General features: G+C 42.9%; 2 protein-coding genes across 2 annotated transcripts in view; one reads left to right on the plus strand and one right to left on the minus strand.

Annotated features, from left to right (window-relative positions):
- The first annotated feature begins 735 nt into the window (after positions 1 to 735).
- Positions 736 to 10,140, plus strand: LOC116994449 (activator of 90 kDa heat shock protein ATPase homolog 2-like). Its single transcript, XM_033056158.2, has 9 exons — positions 736 to 902; positions 989 to 1,179; positions 4,779 to 4,864; positions 5,456 to 5,570; positions 6,743 to 6,831; positions 7,035 to 7,157; positions 7,913 to 8,014; positions 8,811 to 8,862; positions 9,085 to 10,140. The coding sequence occupies exons 1-9, from the start codon at positions 823 to 825 to the stop codon at positions 9,258 to 9,260; spliced, it is 1,014 nt and encodes a 337-aa protein (XP_032912049.1). The 5' UTR covers positions 736 to 822; the 3' UTR covers positions 9,261 to 10,140.
- Positions 10,141 to 12,810: 2,670 nt separating this feature from the next.
- USP34 (ubiquitin specific peptidase 34) overlaps positions 12,811 to 26,341 on the minus strand; it is a 107,908-nt gene continuing 94,377 nt past the window's right edge. Inside the window, exons 68-81 of the mRNA XM_033056157.2 lie at positions 24,849 to 25,483; positions 23,731 to 23,888; positions 22,856 to 22,934; positions 20,540 to 20,666; positions 20,077 to 20,184; positions 18,968 to 19,072; positions 18,718 to 18,842; positions 17,583 to 17,735; positions 16,572 to 16,695; positions 15,807 to 15,886; positions 15,126 to 15,266; positions 14,855 to 15,001; positions 14,292 to 14,451; positions 12,811 to 14,074 (exon numbers count right to left, since the gene is read on the minus strand). Coding sequence (XP_032912048.1) covers positions 13,491 to 14,074; positions 14,292 to 14,451; positions 14,855 to 15,001; positions 15,126 to 15,266; positions 15,807 to 15,886; positions 16,572 to 16,695; positions 17,583 to 17,735; positions 18,718 to 18,842; positions 18,968 to 19,072; positions 20,077 to 20,184; positions 20,540 to 20,666; positions 22,856 to 22,934; positions 23,731 to 23,888; positions 24,849 to 25,483 — 2,726 coding nt within the window. The 3' untranslated portion in view covers positions 12,811 to 13,490. The remainder of the gene's footprint in view (positions 14,075 to 14,291; positions 14,452 to 14,854; positions 15,002 to 15,125; positions 15,267 to 15,806; positions 15,887 to 16,571; positions 16,696 to 17,582; positions 17,736 to 18,717; positions 18,843 to 18,967; positions 19,073 to 20,076; positions 20,185 to 20,539; positions 20,667 to 22,855; positions 22,935 to 23,730; positions 23,889 to 24,848; positions 25,484 to 26,341) is intronic.

Here is a 26,341-nt window from a genome sequence, read left to right on the forward strand (position 1 = left end):
AAAATTTTCAGAGGTGGCAGTGATTTTGGATGCAGATGATGGAATTGATGAGCCTGGGGATGACGAGCCTGAGGATCATGAGCATGGAGATGATGAGACTGGAGATGATGAGCCTGGGGATGATGTATCTCTCTGAAAAGAACACTCGATGAAGAAAATTTTTAGAAAACACACAATGAGACTCATTGAAACAACTTAGAATAAAATGAGCAATAAGAATATGGGAATGTTATCCAATTGTAATTCTGCTGCTGTTGTAAGGATGGATAAAGAAGAGAACAAGCAATATGCGGGAAGGGCTGCAGTGCTGTGCTGCAGGGTTGCTGCCCCAGCAGCAGCAGCGTTGTCTCACAGTGCATTTCATTTCTTTTGCACGTGTCAAATAGGCAAGACAATAAACCCGATTCCAGAGGCGTTGCCTTGTCATTGCTTCAGACGGAATAATTTTGGGACATCAATTATTCTGTTGTTTTGCGCAGAGGTGTCCGCCGCAGTCTTTGAAAACGAGAGTCTGTTTTCTCATTTTCCCGTTTTCTTTTTTTTTTTTTTCCTGTGTTTTCCAGTTAGGCGGTGCCTCCCCCCGAGCCGGGAGGAGCGGCTTTGGAGCGGAGCAGCCACCGCAGACACCGAGCCCAGCGCGGGCGCTCCCAGGGCTGCCTCACCCCCTCCTCCGCCCTCCCCTCCGCGCCGGGAGGAAGGGCAGGGCAGAGCTTCCCTTCCTCCTCCTCCTCCGGCGGGGCGGGGAAGTTTCTGGCACCTTCTGGCGGTGCCGGCGGAAGCGGCCGGGAGGAGCGGGGGGAGCGGCGGGGCCGGGGCAGCGCCATGGCCAAGTGGGGCCAGGGGGACCCGCGCTGGATCGTGGAGGAGCGGGCGGACGGCACCAACGTGAACAACTGGCACTGGTGAGCAGCGGGAACGGGATGGGGATGCGGGGAAGGGCTGCGGGGGGAATGGGCGGCCGGCGCTGACCCCGCCGCTCCCGGGGCAGGACGGAGCGGGACGCGACCAGCTGGTCCAAGAGGAAGCTGAAGGAGGTGCTGGAGGGGCTGGTGGTGGAGGGCGAGGCCGGGCGCTGCGAGATCGGCGACCTCAAACACGTGGAGGGCGAAGCGTCCTGCAACAGCCGCAAAGGGAAACTCATCTTCTTCTACGAGTGGAACCTGCGCCTCAGCTGGAAAGGTACGGGGGGAAAGGGGGATGCGAGGGGCCCTGGCAGCGTGGCCCGGCCCGGGGAGGTGCCATTGGCACGGGATCCGTGCTGGTCCCTGCTGCCATCGGGAACCTGTCCCCTCCGGGCTGGGAAAACGGGAATGTCTCGGCGAACTGCAGTGACTCAGTCGTGGGGAGATTGCGGGAGCCACGTGGGCCTGGACTGGATAAATGCGTGTTCTTAAATAACCTTGAAACCCGAGCTTGGCTCCTTCCCCTTCACCCAGGGTTTTTCCACCGCGTATTCCTTAGCAGTGCGTTCCCGGTGTATCAGCACGGCGTTACTCACTTGGCTTTGCTAGATGTGAATGTCTGCATTGTGGTGGCACTGACAGCAGAGTGCTGGGGCTGCTTTAGTTCCACTGTGCCCAAATTACAGCTGTGTGCTCCTCTGTGCCTGTGCGGAGCAGGAGAACCTAGGAGACGTCACATTACAGCTGCTTCCAAAAACGAACTGTGGTTTACATTGAGGAATTGCATGAGGATAAAACTCTTTAGTGGGAAATAGAGATGATTCTTGATTATTTGGGATACCTGGGGCTCCGTGCAGTTTTTGTTGTGCCATATTCCAGTTCTTGGAGTTGCCCTCACTGTGCTTGTCCCATGAGAAGCTCTTTGTTTGCAGTTCGGCTCTTGGTATTACCAAGGAATTCTTTCCATTTATTAAATGCCTAAAACTTGACAGCAGATTGTGTCTTGCACTGGAGTGAGAAGCAGGAGCAGTTGGTGGCATGAGCCTGCACAGGAAATTGTCCCTGGATGTTGTAGTGCCAAGTGACAGGCTGTGCTTCCCCAAACACTGTCCTTATTCCTCAGCCCTCGGGTGAGTGGAGGTTTGCCTGACTGTAATATTGCTGAGATCAGAACAGATCTGGAATTGAAGTCTGCACCCACAATAAGAGGGGACTTTAAACTGAGTACTGTTGTTTGTTTTAGATAGTTTTATATGTTCCAAGTGTGTTATAAACTAAGACTGTACTTAGAGTTGTGGTGCAAATGTTAACAGAGCGCAAGGCAAATACTATATTCTTGTGCAGCTTAGGTCAGTGTAGATAAAATAATCGTGATCAGCTTTTTGACTTCTTTAAGTTCACCTAAAATCACCTTAAGCTTTAAACCAAGGTTAGCTTGGCTTTGTGTAATTTCAGACTATAAAATTAGAAACAGACAGTATTTTGTTTGTATTTCTATGTAAACTCTCGCTAAACTGTTTCTCTACGAGGTGTTGATGCTGGTCAGTGTTCAGAGACAGCTCTGCCTTGGGCTGGCTGCTTTGCTATGCTGAGTGAATCATGGCTTTGAGAGCTTAATTTTAAAAGAGTTGGCTACTGCACAGTAAATTCTTAAAAAAAAACAAAAACCCGAGGCTGATGATTTTTTGTGATAGCCATCATGTTGCGTGTTTTGAGAGCTCTGAATTAGAAGTGAGAGTTCATACTGAACTAAAAAACTGTAATTAGTTCTGCAAGTCTTCAAGGATAACTAGGACTTCAAGCTATGATTAAAATGTGGGTATGTAAGGACAAAAGATAAAAATCCTGAGATTTGCAGCCCGTTTGGAAAGTCTAGTGTAGGAAAAACATTGCGCTTAGCAATTTAGATAAGAGAGAAACAAGAAAGTGAGGAACTGAGTGTACTTAATGGCACTAAAATTGAGCAAAATGGCTGTTCTGTCATTTTTTAGAGGATGTAATGGGGATTTTAATGGATCATTCCACATTGGGGTGGAAGCTTTGTGAAAACATATTTGTCCTTTTAAAGCAGGTATTTCAACAGTGTGTTATAGCTGAATCTTTCTGAGATGTGTGCTTCACACTGGACTGACAGGAAACCAAAAAATAATTTATTCTCAGGTCTGGTATTGAATTCCAGTGCAGTTCCAACACGTAATTTGATTGTGATTGGTAGAAAGGTAGTAAAGCTTTGTTGACATTACAGTGGTAGTGAAAACACAGAGCTGCACCGATGTTCTGCCTGTGTTGTGTTGATCCACCAGCTCTGTTTGTTCACTGGTTGGACTTTGCTGCCCAGCACAGACACTCTCACTGTAAAACTTCATTTTAAGAGTTGTGGAAATTGCTAATAGGATTAGCTGAATGAAGTCAGGTTTGTATTTTGCTCCCAAAAATCTCCTTCCTGCATGCCTGCACTTCCTTTCTGGGGAGAGCAGCCAAAAATAAGATTGGTTTTATTGTCTGCAAAGACCATGTTGTGTGGTTTTCCTGCACTGATCGTGGTGTTGGAAGGGAGCAGTGAAGACTGAGGTGGCTTTGTGGGCCCAGGAGTGTTTCAAGGATGGTGTTAACCAATTCTCATGGCTTAATTGAGTGACAGGTTCTCCTGGGAGACTCCAAGGTCTGGTTCTGCTGTCCCTGAGTGGATGTGGTTGTGTAGTTGTGGATTAACAGGCTTTGAATGTTGAGCAATGCCTGGTTGCCTCAGACCCTAGTGGGGTGGGATCTTTGCACTTCGTGTTGCCAACAGTCCTTCATCTTCACCATGCCAGGAAACACCTGGGCATTTACTGGAGTTCCTCACTGGGATCTCGACCCAGCTGTTGGCACTGTTGGTGCCCTGCAATCACATGGGGACTCAGGGAAGTAATTAAAATAATGAGAGTGATGGTCAGGAACAGTGGGATCCAGGTGGCTCCTGTGAAACAGAATCCCCAGAAATTCTGCCTCTGCCTTCCTGGTAATTCCCCTTCTGCAGTCGTGCTCAGCCCTGGGCTGTTGGAATTTGAGACTTTTGCTGATGAAGCACCTTGTTGGATTTTTTTATGTTCTGACACTGAGCTGACAGACCTGCCTGTTTCTGTTGTTGCTTCCTGAAGGGGTTTTATCTGATCTAATTAGTGAGTTAATTTAAATAACAAAACACTTTTGCAAGGCAAAGGGGAATAGTCTTCAATGTAATGAAAAAAAGCTTCATACCTTCAATTCAATCTCTTCAGTGTAGATTTGAGGCAGGGCAGCACAGGGGAAGGCAGCTCAGTGGGGTGGTCCTGGGCCAGAAGTGGAGCATAATTCCTGTCCTTGCTGAACATTTCTTCAGTGATTGTGAAGGGGTTAGAAGTAATATCAAGTCCTCTAAATATGCATGTGAATTTCTTATTTTAAAAAATGTCAGTTGTATACTTCTCCAGTGTACAGATGTACGTTTCCTGGTAACATGCCTGCATGTTGGGAGCTTTCACACAATTAATGAGGGCATGGTTGGCATTCCAGGGAGCTTCTGAATCCACATGCAGAGGAGGAGATGATTTTTCCCTGCCCACCCTTAGATGCACATGCAGTGTTGGGGACAGGCTGTAAAGGGTGTCTGAGCAGTGCAGGGAGCAGGTGAGTCCTTGTCCATCCCTTGGTGCATCTGGATAGGGAACACAGCTCCAAGGAGAGGCTCAGTTTAGTGTTCCTTTAAATCCTCTTGCTGTTCAGTTCCTTTAAATCAGCCTTGAGGCAGCTCCCTCCAGGTAACACCTTTGTACAATTGAGTTCCAAGTGTAAAACTCTTGCTGTGGGGGAAATAGTTTTTAATGATGCATTTAAGAATTCATTATGTTAATACAGGTACAGTGAAAGAGTCTGGTGAGAAACATAAGGGATCTGTTGAAATTCCTAACCTGTCAGAAGAAAATGAGGTAGATGATACAGAGGTAGGTGTACAACACTGGTATGGCTGTATAGGTCCACAATTCTTAAATAAAGTTAATCAACATCTAGGCATCATATTTTGATTTTTCCTGTTGTTAAGTGGGGTAATTACACATGGATAGTTTATTTCATGCTTTTGCTTATTATACTTGGAACAATGCTTTATTCTGTTCTCAAATTTACCAACGAGGAATGTGCAGTTTGCTTTACTAATTATTGTCTCATGATATTTTAACTACAAATTTAAGAAGAACCCTGCTTGTCATCTTAAAAAAACCCCAAACCAACAGAGCAAACCACTCCTAAGACCTTAAGGAATCTCCATGTTGGTTGGGTAATGGTTAATACTGGGCTTCCACAGATCCTTCAGCAGCTCTTGGCTATACTTGATGAACTAGACTGAGTGGAGAGAGCATGTTTATTTATTAAGAGGACTTACTTTTAGCAAAGGTTGGCTACCCCAAGATCATGAATTTGAAATTGCAGCTGTCCTCTGAGCATAGTAAACAAACCCCAAACACTTTCCTTTGTTGCCAGAACCCAAAAGGCTCCTGACTGGGGTCTCTCAGATGCTGTCATTTTTCTGTTTCTAGATAAATGTTAGCAAGAAGAAAGGGGAAGGTGATGTTTTGAAGGACCTGATGAGAACTGAAGGAACCACCAAAGTCAGAGAGGCCCTGAGGGACTACCTGAAAGCACTTAAAACAGGTAAATTAAAATTAAAGCAGGTGAATTAATCAGCACCTCAGGAGTGTTCCTGTGCAGGTGCCTCTTCTGAACAGCTTGGTCAAATATTGACAAATATGGTGTATATTGTACTGCTTTTTTAAATTGTCACCAGCTGAGATGAATTAAGTTAGTCCTGACACTCAGGATCTTTTTTGCTTTCAAAAGAGCCGTGTCCAGAAGGTTCTGAGGCTGTGCTGGGTCACACAGGCCCTGCCAGGGCTCAGCTTGGCCCTACTAGGACTGGCCAATATTAGCATTTCTTTTTATTGCCTAATTTTAAAAAACTGCTTTCCTTGCCTGAACTGCTGCCTTATTTTTATATCCCTTTGTTTTAGTTATTTTCTAGAACTTATGAAATGTTGTCTTTATTCTACGAATACATTCTCTGCTGATCTTTAATCTTGCCATTATCTTTTGAGATTCTAAGGTTTTATTATCTTAAACTTAGTAAATTTATAAATTTTCACTTGTTCCTCTAAACCAAAGGTGAACCAAATTTTAATTTTCCTTTCTGTTTTTTGAACTGTGGTATTTTTGTGAATTACAGCTGTTAGCAATAACCAGGAAAGCATGCTCCAAAAATTGATGCATTTATAGCTTGTAGTCAGATTGTTACCAGGTGCATCTCTGATTGTGAACTACTTTGTTAAATTATTACCTTTTTTTTTTTTTTTTTTTGTCTGTGTAATTTTCCCAAGCTGGATCCAGCAGTTTTTGGCTTGAAGAATTACTGTGTATGATTTTAAAGGTATCCAAAGATTCTTGAACACTGGAATCTCAAAGGGCAGCAGCCTCTGACAGAGATGGCTCCCATTTTGTATTGAGTTTCACTTGTCTTCTACCAAACTTACAAGAATTTCTTTAGGTTTTATTTCTCTTTGATCTGAACATCTGCTGTGCTGCCAGAAGTCTGTGCAGATGTTACTCATTTGGGGTCAGGTAACTTGGAAAAGCCTTTTCAAGGGAAATTGGTGTTAGGTCTTTTTCTGATGAGAAGCATGAAGGTAAACTGTGAAAATCGGATTGAGTTTTCATATCCTGCAGAGTTTTTCCCATTCTCCAGGGTTTTGGTGATCATCATTGAGTTATCTGGATGTTAGGGGGGTTGAACAGCTCAATTTCACACTGAAAAATGCTTTTCTTCATTGCAGAGTTCACCTTGGGAATGATTCTGCCAACAAAAGCTCCTGCTGGTCAGGAACTGGCCACAGAGCGAAAACCAAGCGGGAGCACCATGCAGGTATGTTGGCTTCAGGTTTTCCCACTGAATTTAGGGACTCCTGGTAAATACTACTGCTGAGTAAATACAGAAATACAGTGTATAATTGTCATGTATTTACACATTGTGTTTGAGAATGTGCAAATGACAACACTCCTGCCCTGCCAGCACTTTAAGGGTCAAGATCTTGCACTAATTCCTGTGAATATTTTTTTGCTTTGCAGGACTCTGTTACAGCACAGTCTCTGGATATGGTTGGAGTGAAAATTCCAACAGTGAGGATACATATGAGGGAAGTGTTCAACTCTCCAGCTGATGAACTTTACAGCATCTTCACAAAGAAGGAAGTAAGTGATCCTTTCAGGAGACATTTTAACTGAATGGGGATGTTGATGCTGCTGAAGAGTTGTGTAAGTAATAAGCACATCACAGTGTCAAGTACAAATTCCATTTGGTGGGAGTTTATTAGGTTGCCTTAGACCTTTTTTGGCCAGTTGTTCCCTTAACAAAGTGGGGCTGCACTGTTATGTGGTTTGGGTGCTGTCCTTAACTAAAGCTTTGCTCTTTGATGTAGGTGTTGTTGAGAAGCCTGAAGGGTTCAGTAATGGCACTGCTGCTACCCACAGCTTAATTAGATTAATTACTGGAGGTGATGACACTTTTGCTTATAGGGGAAGAAACACACAATCACTAATTTTGGGTTTGTGCCCTTCAAATGAGTCTGGGCTGGTATGGGAGAACTTTAAATTATAATCCAAGGGCTACCTCTGGGAAAGAGAAATGGATGCCAGCAGCTCTTCTGCACCTTCCTGAAGCTGCTGCTCTGTTTTCCAGTCTGGGAACAGCCACTTGTGTCTCCACCTGTGGATGTGCTTTGGGCAGAGCCTGTGCTGCTCTGTATTTACCAGTGCAAATTCCTCAGCATTAATATTCTCACTGTGCACCTCACTGGCCCCTGCCACGGCCCCAGCAATGCTGTATAAAGTCAAAGCCTGATGAGTGTTTAAAGACTTCCAGGTGTATCAGAGTTCAGTTAATTCCTGCAGCATCCCTCCCTTGTCTCCCAGCATGGTGCATTTTGTGTTTTCCTTTTTTTTGTTAGCTGATACAGAAGTTCTCCAAGTGCCCAGCTGTGATTGAAGCAGAGAAAGGAGGCAAACTTCAGATGTTTGAGGGCTTTGTCAGCGGTGAATACACAGAACTGGTAAAAAGCTCCTACTCCACTTTAACAAAGGGGAGGGTGGTGGCTCCTTCTCTGAGCTAGAAAGCAGCAGAAATTTGTGACTTTCAGCTTCTCTAGTGCCTATTTCAGTTCCTCCATTTCAAAGCCAGCAGTTGGTCTTTTGTTGTGTGGCTTTTCTGTCCCATCAAAAGAGCAGGGACTGACCACACCTAAGGATCTGCACAGGGAGCCAAAAACTCAGCACAATTCTTTGTAACTGAGAGGAAGGAGAAAGGTTTAAGGTTTATCTCCCAACTCCTTATCCTTTTTTAACTGGGGAGATGATCTCTGTTCTATTCAGGGCAAGTGTTACCCCGTCCCAACTGAATGCTGGTGCAAATAGAAGGGAAAAATGTGATAATTAGAGCTCAGCTGCATTTTTGAAATGTCCTAAAAACCATTTTCATCTGCAGGAGTGCCTGACTTTTGTATTGGGCCAGGCTGGGTTGTGTAACAAATCACTCGGTCACACTTTAAAACTTCAGTGGGGAAAACTGGGCTTGTCCTTGTTTCAAAGTCTGCAAGAAAATCTGTGTTTGATGTGCAGTAACCAATGAGTCCTGGTCTTTCCCCAGAGCAAAAACAGAACAGTGGAATGCAGCACGCTGAAAGCTCCATGAAAATAGTTTATTTCAAAAACCAAATCCCAATTTTGTTCCTGTTTACATGCATGTGTCCAATATTCCATAAGATACTGCTCCTCTCCCTGTATTTCAGGGAGAAATGTAATGGGAATTCTCTCAGGTGCTAACAAGGAGAACCTTCTTATCTTCCACAGGTCCCAAGCCAAAGAATTGTCCTGAAGTGGCGGTGTAGGAGCTGGCCTGATGGTGAGTTTTTCCAAGGAGCTCTGATTTTGGAGGGTGCCTTTGCAGGGCAAAGGACCAATCCTGGCAGGGACCAGCCTTGGCTGGACACTCCCTTGGTCCATGTCCTTTGGAGAAGTTGTGAAAAGAGGCTGTGCTCAGACAGGCAGAGCAGAGGGAATCAGCACCAACAAATGTCCTCCTTTAAAAAGCACTTCACTTAAGGGTCCTGTTTTCTTCCCTCAGAACATTATGCAACAGTGGCCTTGAACTTCCAGGACCTGGCGCCTCAGTCAGAACTGGAGCTGGAATGCAAAGGGGTTCCTGTCTCCCATGAAGAGAGTACAAGACAATGTTGGAAGAAGCAATATTTTGAAGAAATACATATTTTACTGCAGCAATCAAAAGACAGCATGGAATGATAACAGCACTGTAGTTTTGTTAGGGCATTACTTTTTATACTTTGTTAACATTTGGTTTTCTAAAAAAAAGAAAAATATAATTTATTTGTGGGAAGAATAAAGACCCACTTCTATGAGACTGTACATAGTTTAAGCACTATTTATGGGTTTTAAGGGAATTAAGAGGCAAGTCAGAGTCTGTATATCAACAGCTTTACTTGGGGACAGTGATCTCTGTTCTGCTTGCCTGCAACTCCAGAGAGTGATGATTCAGCTGCAGTGAGTCCTGCCGTCAGAGGTAGGTGAGCTCCACCAGCAGCAGGAAGCATTTCCAGTTCCTTAATATTCAGTGTATCAAGTGGCAAAATTAAATCCCAGTTTCCAGCAGAGGTGAGCTGAAAGGGATTACAAAACTGCTGATCCATTTCAGGAAATGGGGGGTGGGGGTTCATTTACAGCCTTGTTGAATTCTTGCTAGATGCTTTTATCTGCAGACTGTTTGCAGCTGCAGTTTTAGGAAAGATAATTAACAATGTCATGTAATTATTAGGTCTGCATGCACTATACTCCCTTACTTGACCTCATTGTGACATTTATTTAAGAAGAAACAAACAGTAGCAGTGCTTGCTTTCTGCAGTTCTGTAAAACCTTCCACTGAAATGATTTACAGCCCTCTGCAATGCTGTACCTCAAAGAGAACAACTGTTAAGAGAATTTTGACAGGAACAAATTGTAATTCGTAATTAAACCATCTTGAGGTGAGCAAGGATAACTTAGTTCTCAAATGCTTTATAAATAAAGTGTACAAATGAAATATGCAATCTGAAACAAATTGACCACAATAGGGCAGGCTGCCTTTGGAACACGTGCTTGGCTCAATAAAAATGTGACTTCACATCAAGCCGATTTTCTCCATAAACTGATACTGCCACACTAAATAAGTTTCTTAGAGCTTAAGTCCTATATATTTTATTTTTACAGAATGCCAACAGATGGCAACCTTACCACCCAAAAAGCTTCCATCATCTTGAGGATCCAGAGGTGCTGCTCCTTGCTACAGGCCAGGTTCTCCTGCAAACTTTGCAGTCAGTTATTAACAACCCCTCTGAACTGAGGTGAGGTGTGAGGTAATAGAAAAGAACAAAGTCCCCACAGTGACAGGAGAGGCAAAGAACAGTTCCTAGATGTTGCTGCTTTAAGAGTCCAGGTGCTAGATGGGGAACAACCTCTTGAGTAATGTATTTTAGCATCTGTTTCTGAATGCTCAACATTTAAGTTACCTCCCCGCCCCCAGTATTCAAGGAAGAAAAGCCGGATGTTTTGAATGTAAAAATTACTTAGTATAGTGGTTGACAGAGGGGAAATTAAAGTTTAAGACAGTTCAGGCTTTAGCAGGTTTGTGGGTAGATGGTAGAAGAGATTTTGCAATTATTTAATCCTTGAGAGTAGGTGGTTCTGTGCAATTCCAAGTTCTTCAAACAGTGAAACTGCAGCCCCAATACTCTGGGAATTCTGCCTCACCCATTTTCCCTCATGACTGAAATTCCCCGGTTTTCCTGTCTTCCTGCCCTCACTGGAATGGAGCAATTGCGAATTACTGGTATTAAAAATGACAGGACCTACTTGTGCTTCCAGCCTTGCAGTCCCTGCTCCAGGTGTGGGGCTGCCAAAACCCCTGAAAAACAAGGAGCAGCAGCTCCATACCTCCTCTAAAACTGGTGCTAAAATTTCTCCTAGACCTTTCAATTACAAGTAAAAAATGTTAGATGATACTTAGCTGAGAAAGGCAAAGAGAAAACTAATACAATGGGAAACATATGATTTGTAAGATGATGGCCAAAATTCTTCACAGATCCCCAGCAAGTGAAGTGCCAGAGGAGAGGCTGGCTATACATGGAGAAGTTATTTAAAAGATTAATTTTAAAGGGGTTAAAGGGGAGGTAGAAATTCCAGGAGGAAATAAATGAGAAGTGGGATAAAACCTGGAAGAAAATCAAAGATTTAAGTGACTGAGGAAGCCAGTGGAAGATTAAAGGATTTAGGGTTAAACGGTTTTCAAAGGCAGGATACGGGAACATTTTTAATGGAGGAAAAAAATACAAAACAGAAAACTGATTTAAAATGAGAGAGGGGGAACAGAATTAAAGGAATAACGATTTTCAGAGCATGGACAGGGAGGGAGACAGAGGACAAACAGCTGGAAACAGGCTCTGGAAAAGCAAGACACTTGTGCAGATATTGCTTACTTACATTCAAAAAACTCCACTGTAAAAAAATTATTTGTAAAAATTGCAGGAATACTCAAGGGGGAAATGAGGAAGTAAGGGAAAAGCAGTAAGAGTAATCATATTTCTGGTAATCCTGACATGATTAACGGTGCAGTATTTGTGTATCCTTTATGAAATCATTGTCAAGTACTGTTTATAGTTGGTCTGCTTGAAAATGAGCTTAAAAACCACCCCAAGGGCCAGAATGCCTAAGTCTGATGTGATCCCATCCTGCAGGAGCTGCTAAAAGCCAGCAAGGGGGACCAGCTCAGAACACATCCCAACAATTAACTGCACAGTGTTAATGAAAACAAAAACCCAGTTGCTTAAGGTTAATTCAGAAAGCTACTCACCCAAATGGTTCCAGCAGCTCTGCAGCTCAGGTTTTGGTCCATAGGCCAATGTTTTCCTTGACAGACAAGTTCTGATTGTAAAAGTTTTGACTAGAAGCTGTTGATGATTTCTCTGGAGTTACAATCTGGACAAAAGTTAATCAGAAAAGGTAATAAAATTATTCCTAAAAAGAATAAAACCATAATTACTTAATGTCTGAATAATGAGGACACCAACTTAAGCACTTACCAGTGTCAGCAGTCCCTGTAAATGCAAGATTAAAATGCCAAATAAACAGATATTTTTAAACTTTAAAGGCAAATTAATTACAGAACATTAAAACCAATGAGAGTAAATTCAAAGGTATCAAGAGCATCACAGACTCAAGGAGAAGCAAAGTGATGCAGAATTGCAGTGAAGGGTAGATGGAATGAAAGAATTTTGAAGAAAAAAGATCAAGGTAGATGAAGACAATATAAAAACAAATGAGCTGAGCAACTGGAAAATGAAGCTGAAAATGGAGTTTAATCAGATATTAAATCCAGTAGCACTGACAGTCCAAAAGGTCACATAGGAAACTGGCATTACTCAGAAATAACAAGGGGAAGTTTAATGAGAAGGATGATAAAGTCATTCCAGGGGTGCAGAAGCTGTAAAAAGTGAGGGAGTACAGCAAGATAGAGCAGAGGGGGAAAAAGAAAAGGAAGTCTGTAAATGGTGCAGGAGAAAAATTACATAAGAGATGTTAAAAGGGAAATGAGATGCCAAGTTCCACTGGCTTTTGACAACACTTCACGTTCCAACACTGAGCACCAGTCCCTCTCCGCTGTGTGGCTGAACACTCGTGCACAACAAAGAAGCACCAAAATTTACATTAAATCTGAACCTCTGACCATCATTTCTCTCTGCTGCTGTGTCACCAAGTTCTTTGCTGAGAAATCCAAAGACTGAAGCAACATATTATAAACAAATGAAAAGTCATCACAATCAGTTTAATGAAGTGCACAGAATAGCAATTGATCATGTCAATAAAAATAAAACAATTAATTTTACATCAAGTGTGCTTTATTTCCTCCACAGGTATTCTGTTAAATAAAGCACCATATATATACTGCCAGGCCACAGCTAAAGAGGATTCTTTACAGAATCAAATTTCTTGTGGTTGTTTAGTATACAAGTAAACTTAATTTTGATAATAAGAACCACAGCGATCTGAGGCAATCTGCCTCGATTATAAGGTACAAAACTGGCACAGAGGACACCATATTATACACAGTAAAAATGCCATAAGTTTAAATTACATCATACAGGGCCAGGAGGCCCTGTCTCCCAGACAGCCATATTAAATGAAAGCCACTACAGTGAACTCTTAATTACATAAAACATAGCCATTATCTGATTGCCCTTTAAGAAAGTGTACGGTAGATGCAAAATAAAATAAAATTTAAAAAAAATAATCTTGAGTTCTGCCTGACCAAGAATTAAGCATATAAATCTATCTTGCCATTCAAGCAGAGAGCACTGGACAAACTGAAGCACAAAAACAGAAATAAGCAAAACTTATACAAACAGCATTTTTGGGGGGAGAAGAAGGATTAAAAAAAAAAAAAAAAAAAAAAAAGACTTAAAAGCAGACATGCTCCATCTAATGTCAAGAAGCAGCTTGGTTTCCTTTCCCGGATATCCGTGTGACCACGTGAATCGTAGACTCAATGGTCCTGCACAGGATGTCTAAAATGTCATGCTGCTGCATGTGACTAAAAAGTCCTCTGGAATGGCCACAACTGATTGATAAATTAGTTTCAGGGTCCTGGGATGGTAAGGCTTGGCCATCGCAGCTCCGCAAGTCTGCGAGGTCGGATAAAACTGCTGAAATGGACGTGGAAGGAAACTCCGAGTCCTCCTCGGCCCCCATGGAATCCTTGGAAGCCTGCAGGTCTTTGAACTCTTTGCATTCTTCGAATTTGCCGTTCCCCGGCTGCTCCTCGGCGTGCTGCTCCTCGGAAAACGAAGAGGGCACTTCCATCCTGTACTCCTTGACAGAGCTGTTCTCAGGGGAGGGCGGGTCCTGCTCCGTGCCCGGGTCGATGATGGACGAGTCCCTGGTCTCGTTGTCCGAGGTGCTAGTGGGGGTCAGCGCCTCGCGGGGCTCGGCTTTGATGTCACCGATGTCCACGGTGTGCTCCTCGTCACTGCTCACCCGCCGCCTCTTCACCGGAGTGGCTCCTTCATCATCTGCAGGGACAGGGAACAGCCACTGCTCACACTCCCACCCTCTGAATAATAAACACTTGTTTCCTTGCAGAGAATTCCTGCAATTCACCAATTTCGGCTTTTAAAATCAACATAAAATTAAATTTTTGTGTGCAGTTGGGATTTGGAGCCAAGAAATGGCCCACCCTGAAGGGATAAAATAATGTATTACATTAATTTGATAAAAGCAACACCAAACCTTTAGTTTTTCTTTCTTTGGCTTCTTGCTCTTGTAATGAGTTCCTCTGTTGTTGACAAGCTCTACATTTGTCTAAAAGATCTTGTAAAGTTGGAATCAGGGCTGAGTTGAGCTGTTTGGGAGTGTGCACCGAAAGCAGCAAGGCAAGTGCTCGGAGGTCCTGGGAACAGAAAAACAAAGTTAAAGCTTATTTAAAACTGGTGTCTGATGAATCTTGCACACAGAGACTGTGCAATAAGGAGATGCTGTTCATGTTCTGAGCAGCCCAAAGATCCCATTCTAGAGCTGCTCACACCACTGAAATTCCCCACTCACTATCTGCTGACCTTAACACAGGTCTGTCCTGGAGGTGACAATGCTGTGCTGAGACAAAACCTTGTTGGGTTACAGCACTCCCACCATTAATGCTCCTGCAGTTGTGAATAATTTTCTCCCCACAGTCAGGTTAATATTCCCAATTTCACATCACCCCCCCCCAGGAGCTCAGCTGAGGCAGGGAGTGCCTTACACCTGGCACAGGGCACTGAGGATTTTCTGTAGGACATGAGCTAGAAAAGACTCACCCCATTTAATGTAGAGCTTGCTTTGGAAATTTCAACTCTCTGGTTGCTGAAGTCAGATTCTAGGCTTTGATACTGATTTATTAGATTTGTAATTAGAGTATTGATTAAATTGGCACAGTTTGCTTCAGAAAATACCTGCCCTTGCACCTGTGGAAACAAAGTATTTTTTTAAAAGCCACAAAAAATTGGAACTGTGAAAACACCATCCCAAAATGAAGCAGCATCTGTGCCTGCATTCTTTGGAGTAATAATTATTGGTAAGACCATGTACCTTGAGAAGAAAATGGGTCAGAAAGGTGTAGACAATGTTGTTGTTAAGAAAGGTCCTTTCATCCATCAGAATACATTTGATATATTCTGCAAAAACTGGATCTTCACAGAGGAGCTTCACACAGTTCTTGGACATTGCAGACTGGCAAGGAGACAGAAGATGGCAGAGTCAGCACCAGAACTGCAGGTCAGGCCCATTGAGAAACAGTTCAGGTCTATCAGATGCCAGTAAATGGTACAAATCAATTACTGACAATTCTTATTTCCCATTTTCCTGTGATGAAGCTCCTTGCCCAGGAAGGCCAGTTTATTCCCACCAGTGTGTGTGGGAAGGGAGAGCCTCCTGATCTGTGAGCCAAACACAGGGTCCTCTGCAATAATACCCAGACTTTGATACATTTTTCTTTCATCATCCCAGTGTTTGTGCTACATGAAAAGCTGGAATTTCACAATTTCACAGGCAGGATGAGGTGCTTTCTGCACACCCACCACCGTTACTGGGAGGAGTTGATGTGTTAAGCTTTTGCAGGGAGCAAATACAATTTACCAGATTTGATTTAGCAGATTTGAACATAGGCAGAGTGTTTTATTAAACACCACCCACCAGTTAAAATTGTGGGCTCTTTGTTCTACATTCAGTGTGTTTTGCCTGTGTTTCCATCCTGTTGATTCTGATTCTTACCTGAGTCTGGCAAAGCTCAGTCCAGAGTTTGGGGAAGAGGGCAAGGTGAAGTGGCAAACCTTCATAAGCAACCAGGACACCTGCAATGGCATGAGGGAAGAAGTCAGTGGGAGAACTTTGCAAATTCCTCAGAAAAGCAGTGCCAAGGTGCTGTGTCATTTTATAGGATCACATTCCAAGCATTTTGTATGATCAGGAAGCAGTAGTGTCTGTGAGGTTTTTACAGTCCATTTAATAAATACACTGGAAGTGTGACAAACAACAAGCAGATGGGTGATATAGGGGATAAAAGGACATTCTCTCATTGCTCATTGAATGAGATTATTGGTGTGACACTGAGGTCTGTGCACACTGAGGAACTCGCCTCAGGGTTGTGTGGAACACAAAAATTGAAATATTGTCAATTAATTGCCATTGCTGAGATGCTGAGGATTCAGGATCTGATCCAAAGCCATTTAAACTGCCAATCACCCAGAAAGAGCCTTAGTGAGTCCTGTATTAAACTCTAAATGTACAATAAGACTGAATTCTCAGTGGTTACCTCAGCTCTTTTCTGGACAGGCCCGAAACATTTCAGTCATGTGGGTAAGGCTGCACTCTCTTACAAACAGATGAACAGTTTTGTGGATAAAAATAATACCCAAACACAAAAAGCTTCACAAGCTCTGCTTTTTCTTAAAAACTCTCAATATAAAACTTAGTGGAGAAGGACTCGGGGCTATCACGGAAAAAAAAATGCTTTATCTGTTTCACCTTGATACTTACTCATTTTAACTAAAGTTTCAGTAAACTTTTCACAGTTGATTGCAACTCGACACAGGAGGTGGATGAACTGGTGGTAGGAGAAGAAATAGTCCAGCAGCATCCGGTCGTAAACATCGTCTTTGCCCTGAAGATTTAAGAGAGCCTCATTTAACCTCCAAAGCCACAGGACAGCTCCCAGATTCCCCTGAGCATCTCCCTGCCTGTCACCTGCCCTGCAATATTTCATCCTGGACTACAGGAAAACAATGGGAGTCTCCAGGTGCCTCCTCAGCCAGCCCTTGGCAAGCACCAGGGTGTGATAGGAGGATGGATGGCAAATGTAATTCCCTGCCAGGAAAATCTCTGATTGGAGAGTTCTGAGCCAACACCCGGAGGGTGCAAAGCTGCGCAAATACCACAGCTTGCAGAGGACAAGAAAATACAGTAACTGTAGCACATACAGACACCTAAATATAAATATATACACACTACTGCTTTTGAAATCATAACTTCTCAGCTGTGATCTGTAGAAATCAAAATTTTCTTGAGACTGAGTTTCAGAGCAGAATTTTCAGGAATGTCTCAAACCCAACGATACACATATGTCGGTATTTCAATATTTTGGACGTATATAAGCTTAAAATGGCATCAGAGAGCCAAGAGGAAACCTCTAAATCTCAAGGAAAAAAAATGCAGCCTTATACAAAGCAACTGAATGAAAAACAAGCATGCAAAACCACAGAGCAATGTGACTGTGGATGTGGTTCTAGAGGTTTAAAAATATTCTCCTTCCTAATGTAGTAGGAATTCGATATAAAGGGTGAAATACTGTGTCAAGTAATATGACAACTTTTTAAGTCCAGGTATTTACATTCTGTAGTGTCACTTCTGGATGCACAATGGGGAAACCCACCAGAGACAGTTTCTGGCTCTCTAACATCTTTTCAAACACTTGGATTACACAGTCAATTTGATGGTGCACAAATAGACACAGCATCATTCTGAAAGCTTTAAAAAAGAAGGGTTACTTACCCTACAGTAACCGTGCTTCTTCGAAATGTGTTGCCCACACAGATTCCCATCTACGTGCACATAGGCCCCATGTGCAGGAGATTGGATTCTTTCTGAATAGCTGTGTCCACTGGGGCTGTGCCTGCACCCAGTGTGTCCTTGCGACCACTGTACCTGAGGGCACAAGGGGTATGGCGGCTTCAACCACCACTCAATTCCTTCACCCGTAAGAATCCCCTAGGACAGGACTCGGAATTAGCACAGCAGGAGGAGCACAGAATCTGTGTGGACAAAGCATCTTGAAGAACCACAGTTACCGGACAGCAAGTAACCAGTTCTCCTGCTTCAAATGATTGTCCATACATATTCCTTTTTGGGTGGGATTCACCTGACCTGACTTTAGCTATCTAAAATCTAGTCACTGGTGTTCCCTGCACTCCTGGGACAGGAAGGAGGGCAGCTCTTTCTCTCCTTCCCAGGGTAACTCTTTATGGCCAGGAGCCCCAGGAAGAGCTGGATGCTGACCTTTTAGATAGGCAAAGTGACGTGAGCTGAATCCCACCGTTGCTGCAGCTGTAACAACGGGACGTGGCAAGTCACTAGGGAGTAGCCCCACCAAAGCTGGCATCCCATCAGGAAGCCCACAGAAGGGAAAATGGCAAGTGAAAAGACTTAAAGCCCTTTATGACATTTCAGGCACTGGATTTTACCCAAACAAGTAGGAGATTATGCCTCAGTCCCAGCTGAATGGACTTGAATGGAACCTGCAGGGTCTCCTTGGCTGTCTGGCAATAAATCTTAAAATAGTGTGAAACCCATCTGGGCAATCCCTGGGTGGTGCCTCAATTTCTTTTATAAATGCCACAGACAGACTGGGAAATTACCAAAATGTGAGTTATGGGGTTTTTTCCTACCACAAGGCCCAAACCCTTACGGTGTCTGCAATAGGAAGCTGTGTATCCCCAAGGGCAGGGAAATGGTGCTTCTGAAGTGCACATCTAGAATGGAGTATATGAGGACAACACATCTTGAAGAAGAATTATGCTTTGTTTACAAAGAAAAGGTAAATGCATTGAGCTACTGGATTCTTCCAATACTTTTATAAAAATGGGAAAACAACAGAAACAATTCTTTACAGGACCACTTGTTTACATACCTTGTTGGCTTCCACCATAGTGGGCAAGAGGCACATGTTGAGTTCGGGACGCGGAGGACGAATATTGCTTTTCCCCCCTATTAATTTCAAATTTTCACGACATGGAAAATAAGGTCCAAGAGACACTGTAGTGTAAGTTCGGATAAAATAGGGATATATTAAAAAAGTCAATATTTGACATCAGCAAGGAACATGATAAGAGTAATAATAGCGTAAGAGAACTTCAAAATACAATCACTGAAATACCTACTTGGGATATTACTGTGGTGGTATGTACAATGATTGTGCTGTAGAAATGGAACCAGAGTATGTAGGAAATCATGAGGACTTAAAAGTACAAGCTCCTTGAGGACATCTACAAACAAAAAGTTGTTTTTGCTATTACAAATTGTTATTTCTTAACAGCAAACAGTTCAATGTAAGGCTCATGCATTTGCAAACTCTCTCTTGTATCCCTTCTGCCACAGCTCCACCGTGAGAAGCACCTCAGTGACACCCCTGAGTCTGTCCCCATTCCCTTCACCTTTGCCCCTGGGACAGACCCTGCTCAGTGGTGCAGCAACCACCAGGGAGGGGCCAGCTTGGAGAATGAGAACCTCAGTAAAATTACCCTCTTTGCTTCTTCTTTAACAGAGCAGGTTTGATGCCTGGAAAATGGCAACTGGCAGCAGTCAGGAGGACAAGGAGAAAATACTCAAAATAGGGGGAAATGCATACAAATCACACACAAAGTATTTTTGACAGCCTTTATCAGCAATCCATTAAATAATATTTAAAAAGCCTAAACTAGAAAAACCCTGGATCTTTTTGAAATAGCTCTGCTAATGCAAGAGAGGCATTCATATGTATCTCTGTCTACTCTTTAAAATCCATTCCTTTCTGCAAGCTACTTAAGCTTTAGTTCCACTATTACACTTCACAGTACTGAATCATAAAAATGACCAGGAAAAGCTGTTTCTTAGAGTAACTTGGTGTCCATGCTCCCTTCTGAGGGAAGCTTCAGTCAATGTTTGAATTTTAATGTCAGATTTGGGTTTTGACTCTAAACTCAGTGACACCTGAGCTGAGGAGCTACTCTGCAGTCATGCCCCTTATCAGGTGGCAAATCTGTCTCACAAAGTGACCTGTGACTTTTTGTGTCCCCAGTCTGTGTGCCTGAGCTGAACACAGGAATATTCAATGCAAACTGACAAACCCAGAACTCTCTGGAGTAACAACACTGCTACTGATGCACTGCCAGTATCAACCAACAATCCCGACCTCCAGAGTTTCCAGCAGAGCACGTGCACTTGTGTAAGTGGCATTTCCACCTCACAGCATGTGCCTGTGCAGGACAGGTCCTGCATGGCCAGGACTTACCAATACAGGCGTTTCTAAGCTCGGGAGGACTGTAGGAATTGAGCAGAGTTAAGAGCTTATGGGCAAATTCAATCCGCTCCTGCCACTGAATGAGAGCTTGCTTCACATCTGCAAATGCAAACATCCCAGGAGGCTGCTTAGCTCATGGCTCAAAAGTTTGTTAAATATAGCACAGAACTTTACTGCTGAAGAATCTCTTTTTCCTCCACCATGGTCTTAATCCATCTAGGAATCTATTAAATCTTACTGGTCTACTGATATTAAATTTATGCAATCTAGTTATTTATTAATTTAATAAATAATTTAATAAATAACAATTCAATATGTATTGACAGCCACATATTGTACTGTACAGCAAGTTTTTAAAAACAGCTAATAAGCAAAAAAAACCTCACTAGGGTTTGGGTGAGGAAAATTAATTTAGAGACAAGAGGCATAACCCTTTCAAGAGGTATAATCAAACCTTTTCTTTGCAGATAGGGACGTGTGGATTTCAGAACCGAAAGGAAAATGGACAGAAGCTCCACCAGGTCTCCGGTCACATGGCAAGCTGTGGCCTCGTGGTACATCATGTGCAATGTATTAAAGGACTGGGAAGAAGAAAAAAAGTCAAAACTTTATGTTGGCAAACTAAAGTACTTGTTAGTATTCCTCTTTTTATCCTGCAGATACATTTGCTCAAACAAGATATTTTATTCTCAAAAATATAAGGTACTGGATATAATCATAAAGTTCTTCATTTATTTTCAAGGTAAAAGCCTTGTGTTACCAGCTTGAAGTAATTATCAAGTTTTCACAGCTTTATCTACAACCCAATGAACAAAGTGTCATTTGAGACACAGTATTTTTATATCCCTGCAATCCCAAACTTTCTTTGCCAGCAGACCAAGTGATACAAGAGGTGCACAAAGACAGATATATGAATTTGGGGAAAAGAGGTAGGATTAAGATGGATGCCAGTCATTTATCAAAATGCTGCTGAAGGATATATGGTTGTACATCAGATGAATTACTTCTCCTTTTATACCTTCTGGGCATCTGTGATTTATAGAAATATTGGGAAGGAAAAGCAACTCATTTCCGAACTGCAAAAATTCTAGTACAGGATGTAAAAGAAGATATTTAATCTGCTGGGATATTTGAAAGATAAAGAAACAGTAGCCTCAGTCCCTGGAATTTAAACCCTTACCAGGCCCTTTTTATATTACAGTGAAGACAAAAGACACACGGCCATCCCTAAGTGAAAAACTTTCCTGGATGTGACAACTCCTTAATGCAGTTTTTTGTCACCAGGCAAAACAATTCCAGCCAACCATGGACAATATAAGGCAGCTAACCTCCAGCTGTAAAGTGACACCAGGTTAAATTCATTTTATATTACACACTCTTCATAAACTTAACTATCTGCTGTTAGTATGGATGAGGGCTAACTAAGATAAACTAAATTATTTTTATAAATCTCTATGTATGTACCCTAATCTCCTTACATTTCACGTATGGACAACCTTATAGCCCAGTTCCTGAGTTTTTGCACCCAGTTTACTGGATAGAGGCATCTTCATAACAAAAAGGAACAGATTTTCTGGAATAATTAACTGCAATTAATTAATTAATAGGCTTATATTAAAACAAGCTCCTGAAAACTCTATGTTCAAATAGCACTGCACTGTTTTTGCAATTTCAGCTCTTTCTACCACGCTTTTTTCTCAGAAAATGCAAATCAATGACATAAAAAGAGTTAATTTTCCATATCAACCATGTAAAAATGGTTGAAGCATCATCCAGTCCAGTCACATGCCTAAATGCAAACCAAATATCCTTGACAGATGTTTGCTCCAAGTCCTGACAACTTCCAGTTGTGCTGGCTGACCCCTCCTGCAGCAACCTATTCCAAAATCCCATTTTCTGCACAGCCACAATTACCTCTGAGCCACTTGTCTTGCACCATGGATTTTCCCAGTTTAATATCTCTCCCGAATACACTGTTCTACAGGTGCCAAGAATGAACTGAATCTTGGTTTTTAGTTTCTCCAACACATCCAGATTTTTTTTTCTTGTTCTCAAAGGGATCCTGCCCCACAAAGCACCGCCAGTGTTTTTAATAAACACAGGTTCTCATCAATCACCTCAATAATGGAAGTGCTGAATGGAATCCAGGACACTTTAAGACATGTGGACCTGCAGAGTGAAACTGCTGGGAGCAGGGGCTTGACATTCCAACTGTATGCATTTCAGAGGTGAATTGCTTAATTTTTTTCCATTCAATTTTGAACTAATTCTGGTCTCATGGACCAAATCCCCACTTAAAACAATTAGATGTGCTCCAGAAATGCATTTGAGGTTTAGTTCCATCAGAAAGAAATCCAGTTTATGTGTTTCAGACCACTCCTTGCAAACAAAGGCACAACAGGAAGGAAAGAAAAGGAGAACTGCCTCAGGACGGCATCAAAGGACGGTCAGAAATATTAATCACAACTGCAGCTGAGTACACTTAAAGTTATTTCTGGCTTTTAACCTGTTGCCTTAACACTTTTGAACTACTAACAACTGTATGACTGCACTCAGCCATTCATTCCCAATTACCTGTAATAAAAAGAATGACACCAAAAAACCATAAATTTACTCCGCTCAGTATAATCTGTTGGTGGCATTCCCTCTGTCCTGAGAAGGAGATAAACAATTTATTGATCTTTTTGGTGCTAAAAAGAAATCTTATTAAAGCTGACAGGAGAAGTACCAGGATGAGATGTTTGCTATAATTAAATAATGAAGTAATTACCTCAGTCATCAGAATCAATCCTCTATTAAACACAACGAGAAGTCTGTCTTCATCAGATTCTAACAATATTCTGAAGGCACTAGGAAAATAATCCAAACATTGAGAACACTGAAAATCACATCCCAAGCTTTAAATTGTTATACTCATGCTGTTATTTTGGAAGAACAAAGAATCCCCAAAAGAACATAATTCTTCTTATCATTACCCCACCCATTTTTTAATTTAAAAATGCCTCTGCCATCGACTTCCTTTATGTTATGGTAAGTAATTTATGAGTAACCTTTACAGAAATATTTCCTATACAACCCCTGCAGATGATGTACTTTGAAACACAGAAGTTTATGTTTCTTAAATTATACATTTACATAGATTCAGTCAAGCATATGTTTGGCCTTTTAAATGTCTGAAAACATTTTTATCAGAATATTTTATGCTTACAACAGACCAAAAAGGAAAGGATTATGCTGATGAATGGTTTCTTTCCACATAAAGATTATTTGGGATAACGTGGCTCTGCTCTGTGACAGCTGAGTGCATGGAGCCCCTCCAGGTAACATAGTCTGTCCTTTCCACCAGGGTTTCAGTGCACCAACAGTTCTGTTTAAAAGCCCAGCCCTGACCTACATGCACAGGCAATTTATAGCTCGGCTGTGAATGCCCAAGCAGCACTTTCAGCTGTACTTCCTAAGCCCAGAAATGAAACACTCTCTGAGGACATGATACAATAAAACTGTCCCACAGGCACAATTTCTACACCACATTTCTGCTCCAAAGTAACAACTACCTACAAGGGCAGCTGGAACTACAGCTCTGCTTGTGGGGGGAGGCTGAGGATGGAATTCCAGGAAAGCTGCTGGATGAGCACAGGGCTGTACCTTATGAGAGTTGTCCAACAAGAGCGTCCATCCAAGCAGCGCAGGTAACAGCTTATGGTGGTTTTCTTAAATTGCTTTATGTCCTCTATCTCTTCCTCTCTCATGTCTGGCCTCTGAGCTACAAACAGTTGCATGAGGTTAAACAGCTCTTCTACTGCCTAAAACACAGAGGAAGATTTGGTTAGTTAGCTCTCTCACTATAGTGTGGTTCACACTTTATTTCAGTTATACAATCAGATGTTTTGATGCTTGCCAAGAGCACGGCTCACTGTCGCATTTATGTGTACATCTATATGTACAAAACAATCTGAAATCCCCATCCCTGGGATCAAGCATTCAAAAAGCTGCTTGTGCCAAAACCTGCTGCAGTCCCATATGCCTGGCAAACACTAAACACAAAGGAATAACTCGGGTCCCTTGCAAGACAAACTGAGACTTCTGAGGAGAGCAACAGGGCTGCCAGAGTGTAAAATTTCTCTGTGAGCTGATCTAGGCAGAAGCTCCACATGGAAGATTCCCTGCATCCTCCTCATCTCCATAGTGATGGGAAGCTTTGTATTCTTTGTGTCCCTGCACACCCCAAAGGATGCCAAAGCAATATTCACTGTGTAATCCTTCAAACCCAGGTCTCCTCCAGCCTCTGTAAGCCTTTTGTTTGAACATCACACACGGCCTACTTTAGCCAGCAGCAGAGAGCAGGTGTCACTGCGTTACTGACAGCACAACTCCCAGGTCTGCCACAGGTATGTGGATGTCCCCAAGAGCAACCAGGCTGTCCTCCCCTGGAATGCAACAGGCTAAATGTTGGCCCTGTTCCAGAAACTAAAAGCAAAAAAAAAAACTGGGAATTCCTCCACCTCTGTGGTGACACCATCAAAGCTTATTCCTTGTTTCTTATGACTAGGTTGGAAAACTGAACAGTGGCAACACCAGTGCCTGCTCCCAGAAAACAACTACTGCTAGGAAAACCCAAATCAATCCCCCCTAAAGTCTAGCAAATGGATCTAAAGACACAAATTACTTCCACACACAATACTTTCACCACTGGGTAAGTTAAGTTACATGGGACACTGGGTGAGAGGGGACACAGGAAGGCTGGAATGGTGTGGGTCACTTACTCCTGGGTACTGACTGGCGTGAGGGGTGAGGTTCTTGAAGGCCCACTGGATGTTCTGGTGAGAAGCCAGCTGCCTGGTGAAGGCAGGGGACTGCTCGCAGCACAGGCGCAGGATGCCATAGTAGGCGGGCAGCATGCCGCGGTTGAAGAGCACCACATCCTGGTCGTCGTGGTCCGCGAGGATGTAATTGAAGGCAATGTTCTTGGTCACCACGGGGTTCTGCACGATAAGGCGCACGTTCTCAGGACAGTCCACGCACACGTTGTACCAGAAGGACAGCAGGGCCTGCTTGTTGTGGTTGGTGGCGATGGCCGGCTCCGAGAGCTTTGGTTGGAAGAGGTTCCACAAGTCCATGAAGTAAGTGGAGAACATGAGCTTCTCGGTTTTGGAGATCAAACAGTACGTCATGAAACTGAAGTAGGGCACCAGTTTGGTGGTGCCGTGAACGGCGGCGTCGACGTAGAGCTTGGCTCGTGAGAGCAGGCCAAGGAGCACGTTGTAGACCTGGTGCAGAACTACTGTGGTGTCAGGGCTGAGGGGCAGGTCCCGTGTGGGGATGTGCAGGGAGCGCGTCGATCGGAACATCTGACGGAAGGAATTGCTTGGAATAAGCGACACCAAGAGATAGGCTGCAGCTTCAAATAAAAACAGATTTGTTACGCCTTTGACAGTGACATACCTGCTTAACAGCCATGTAAACAGCAATTAAACTGCACTGCATGTTCCATTTACAGATTTCAAAGCATTTCACAGAATCTGGTATTGCTATATTCACACTAGGAAAAAAATCCAAGTGGATAAGAGTAGCACAAAGCACATTAAAAGGGATGTGCTACCTACATCCCTGTCTGCTGCCTGGTTCTCCCTGTGCTAACACAATGCATCCCACCACAGACTGTGATCCCAGATCCGATCACACAATGCACAACCCAGAGGTTTTCCATGATTGAAGTTGTCCATTGGTCAATCAAGAGGTCATTACCTCCTCAGAGATGTTTACCACTGGAGCGTTTTGCAAAACTGTACCTCCAGTTTTTACATCTCCTTCAGCCACAGAAATGTGTTAAAGGTCAGTGGCCTGTACTACTTTGACAGTGGAGTCTCCTTTGTTAAAAAGTTGACACAGGGAGGCTGGAAATGTTCTCTGGCAATGTGAAAGTGTAATTCCAAAGAGCCAGGATCCCCTGGAATACGGGAGAAAGCAAAGGCAGCTTCTCCTTGATCCACAAGTTCAAAGGACTCTGAAGATTACCGTGGAAGAACAGCATGTACTATTCCCACCTATTGTACAGCCATGTGATGGACACAATGGAAAACCTCTGGAATTCCCACTTTTCCTTCTTTAGGTTTTCCTGAACCTTGCAGATTAACCACTTAAAATAAAGAACCTACCAATGTATCATTCAAGGTACCAAAACTGGTAACACCTCTGGATGAGGCACCACAGTTACCCTAAGATTTTAAAATCCAGTAATTCTAAAACAACTGGAAAA

This window comes from Catharus ustulatus, chromosome 3, assembly GCF_009819885.2.
Source record: "Catharus ustulatus isolate bCatUst1 chromosome 3, bCatUst1.pri.v2, whole genome shotgun sequence".
Classification (NCBI taxonomy): Eukaryota; Metazoa; Chordata; class Aves; order Passeriformes; family Turdidae; genus Catharus; species Catharus ustulatus.

Coding starts and splice junctions, on each gene's coding strand:
- LOC116994449 (XM_033056158.2), top strand. CDS start 823: ATGGCCAAGTGGGGCCAGGGGGACCCGCGCTGGATCGTGGAGGAGCGG. Junction 6,832..7,034: donor CAAGCGGGAGCACCATGCAG/GTATGTTGGCTT, acceptor TTTGCTTTGCAG/GACTCTGTTACAGCACAGTC. Junction 8,015..8,810: donor GCGGTGAATACACAGAACTG/GTAAAAAGCTCC, acceptor TATCTTCCACAG/GTCCCAAGCCAAAGAATTGT.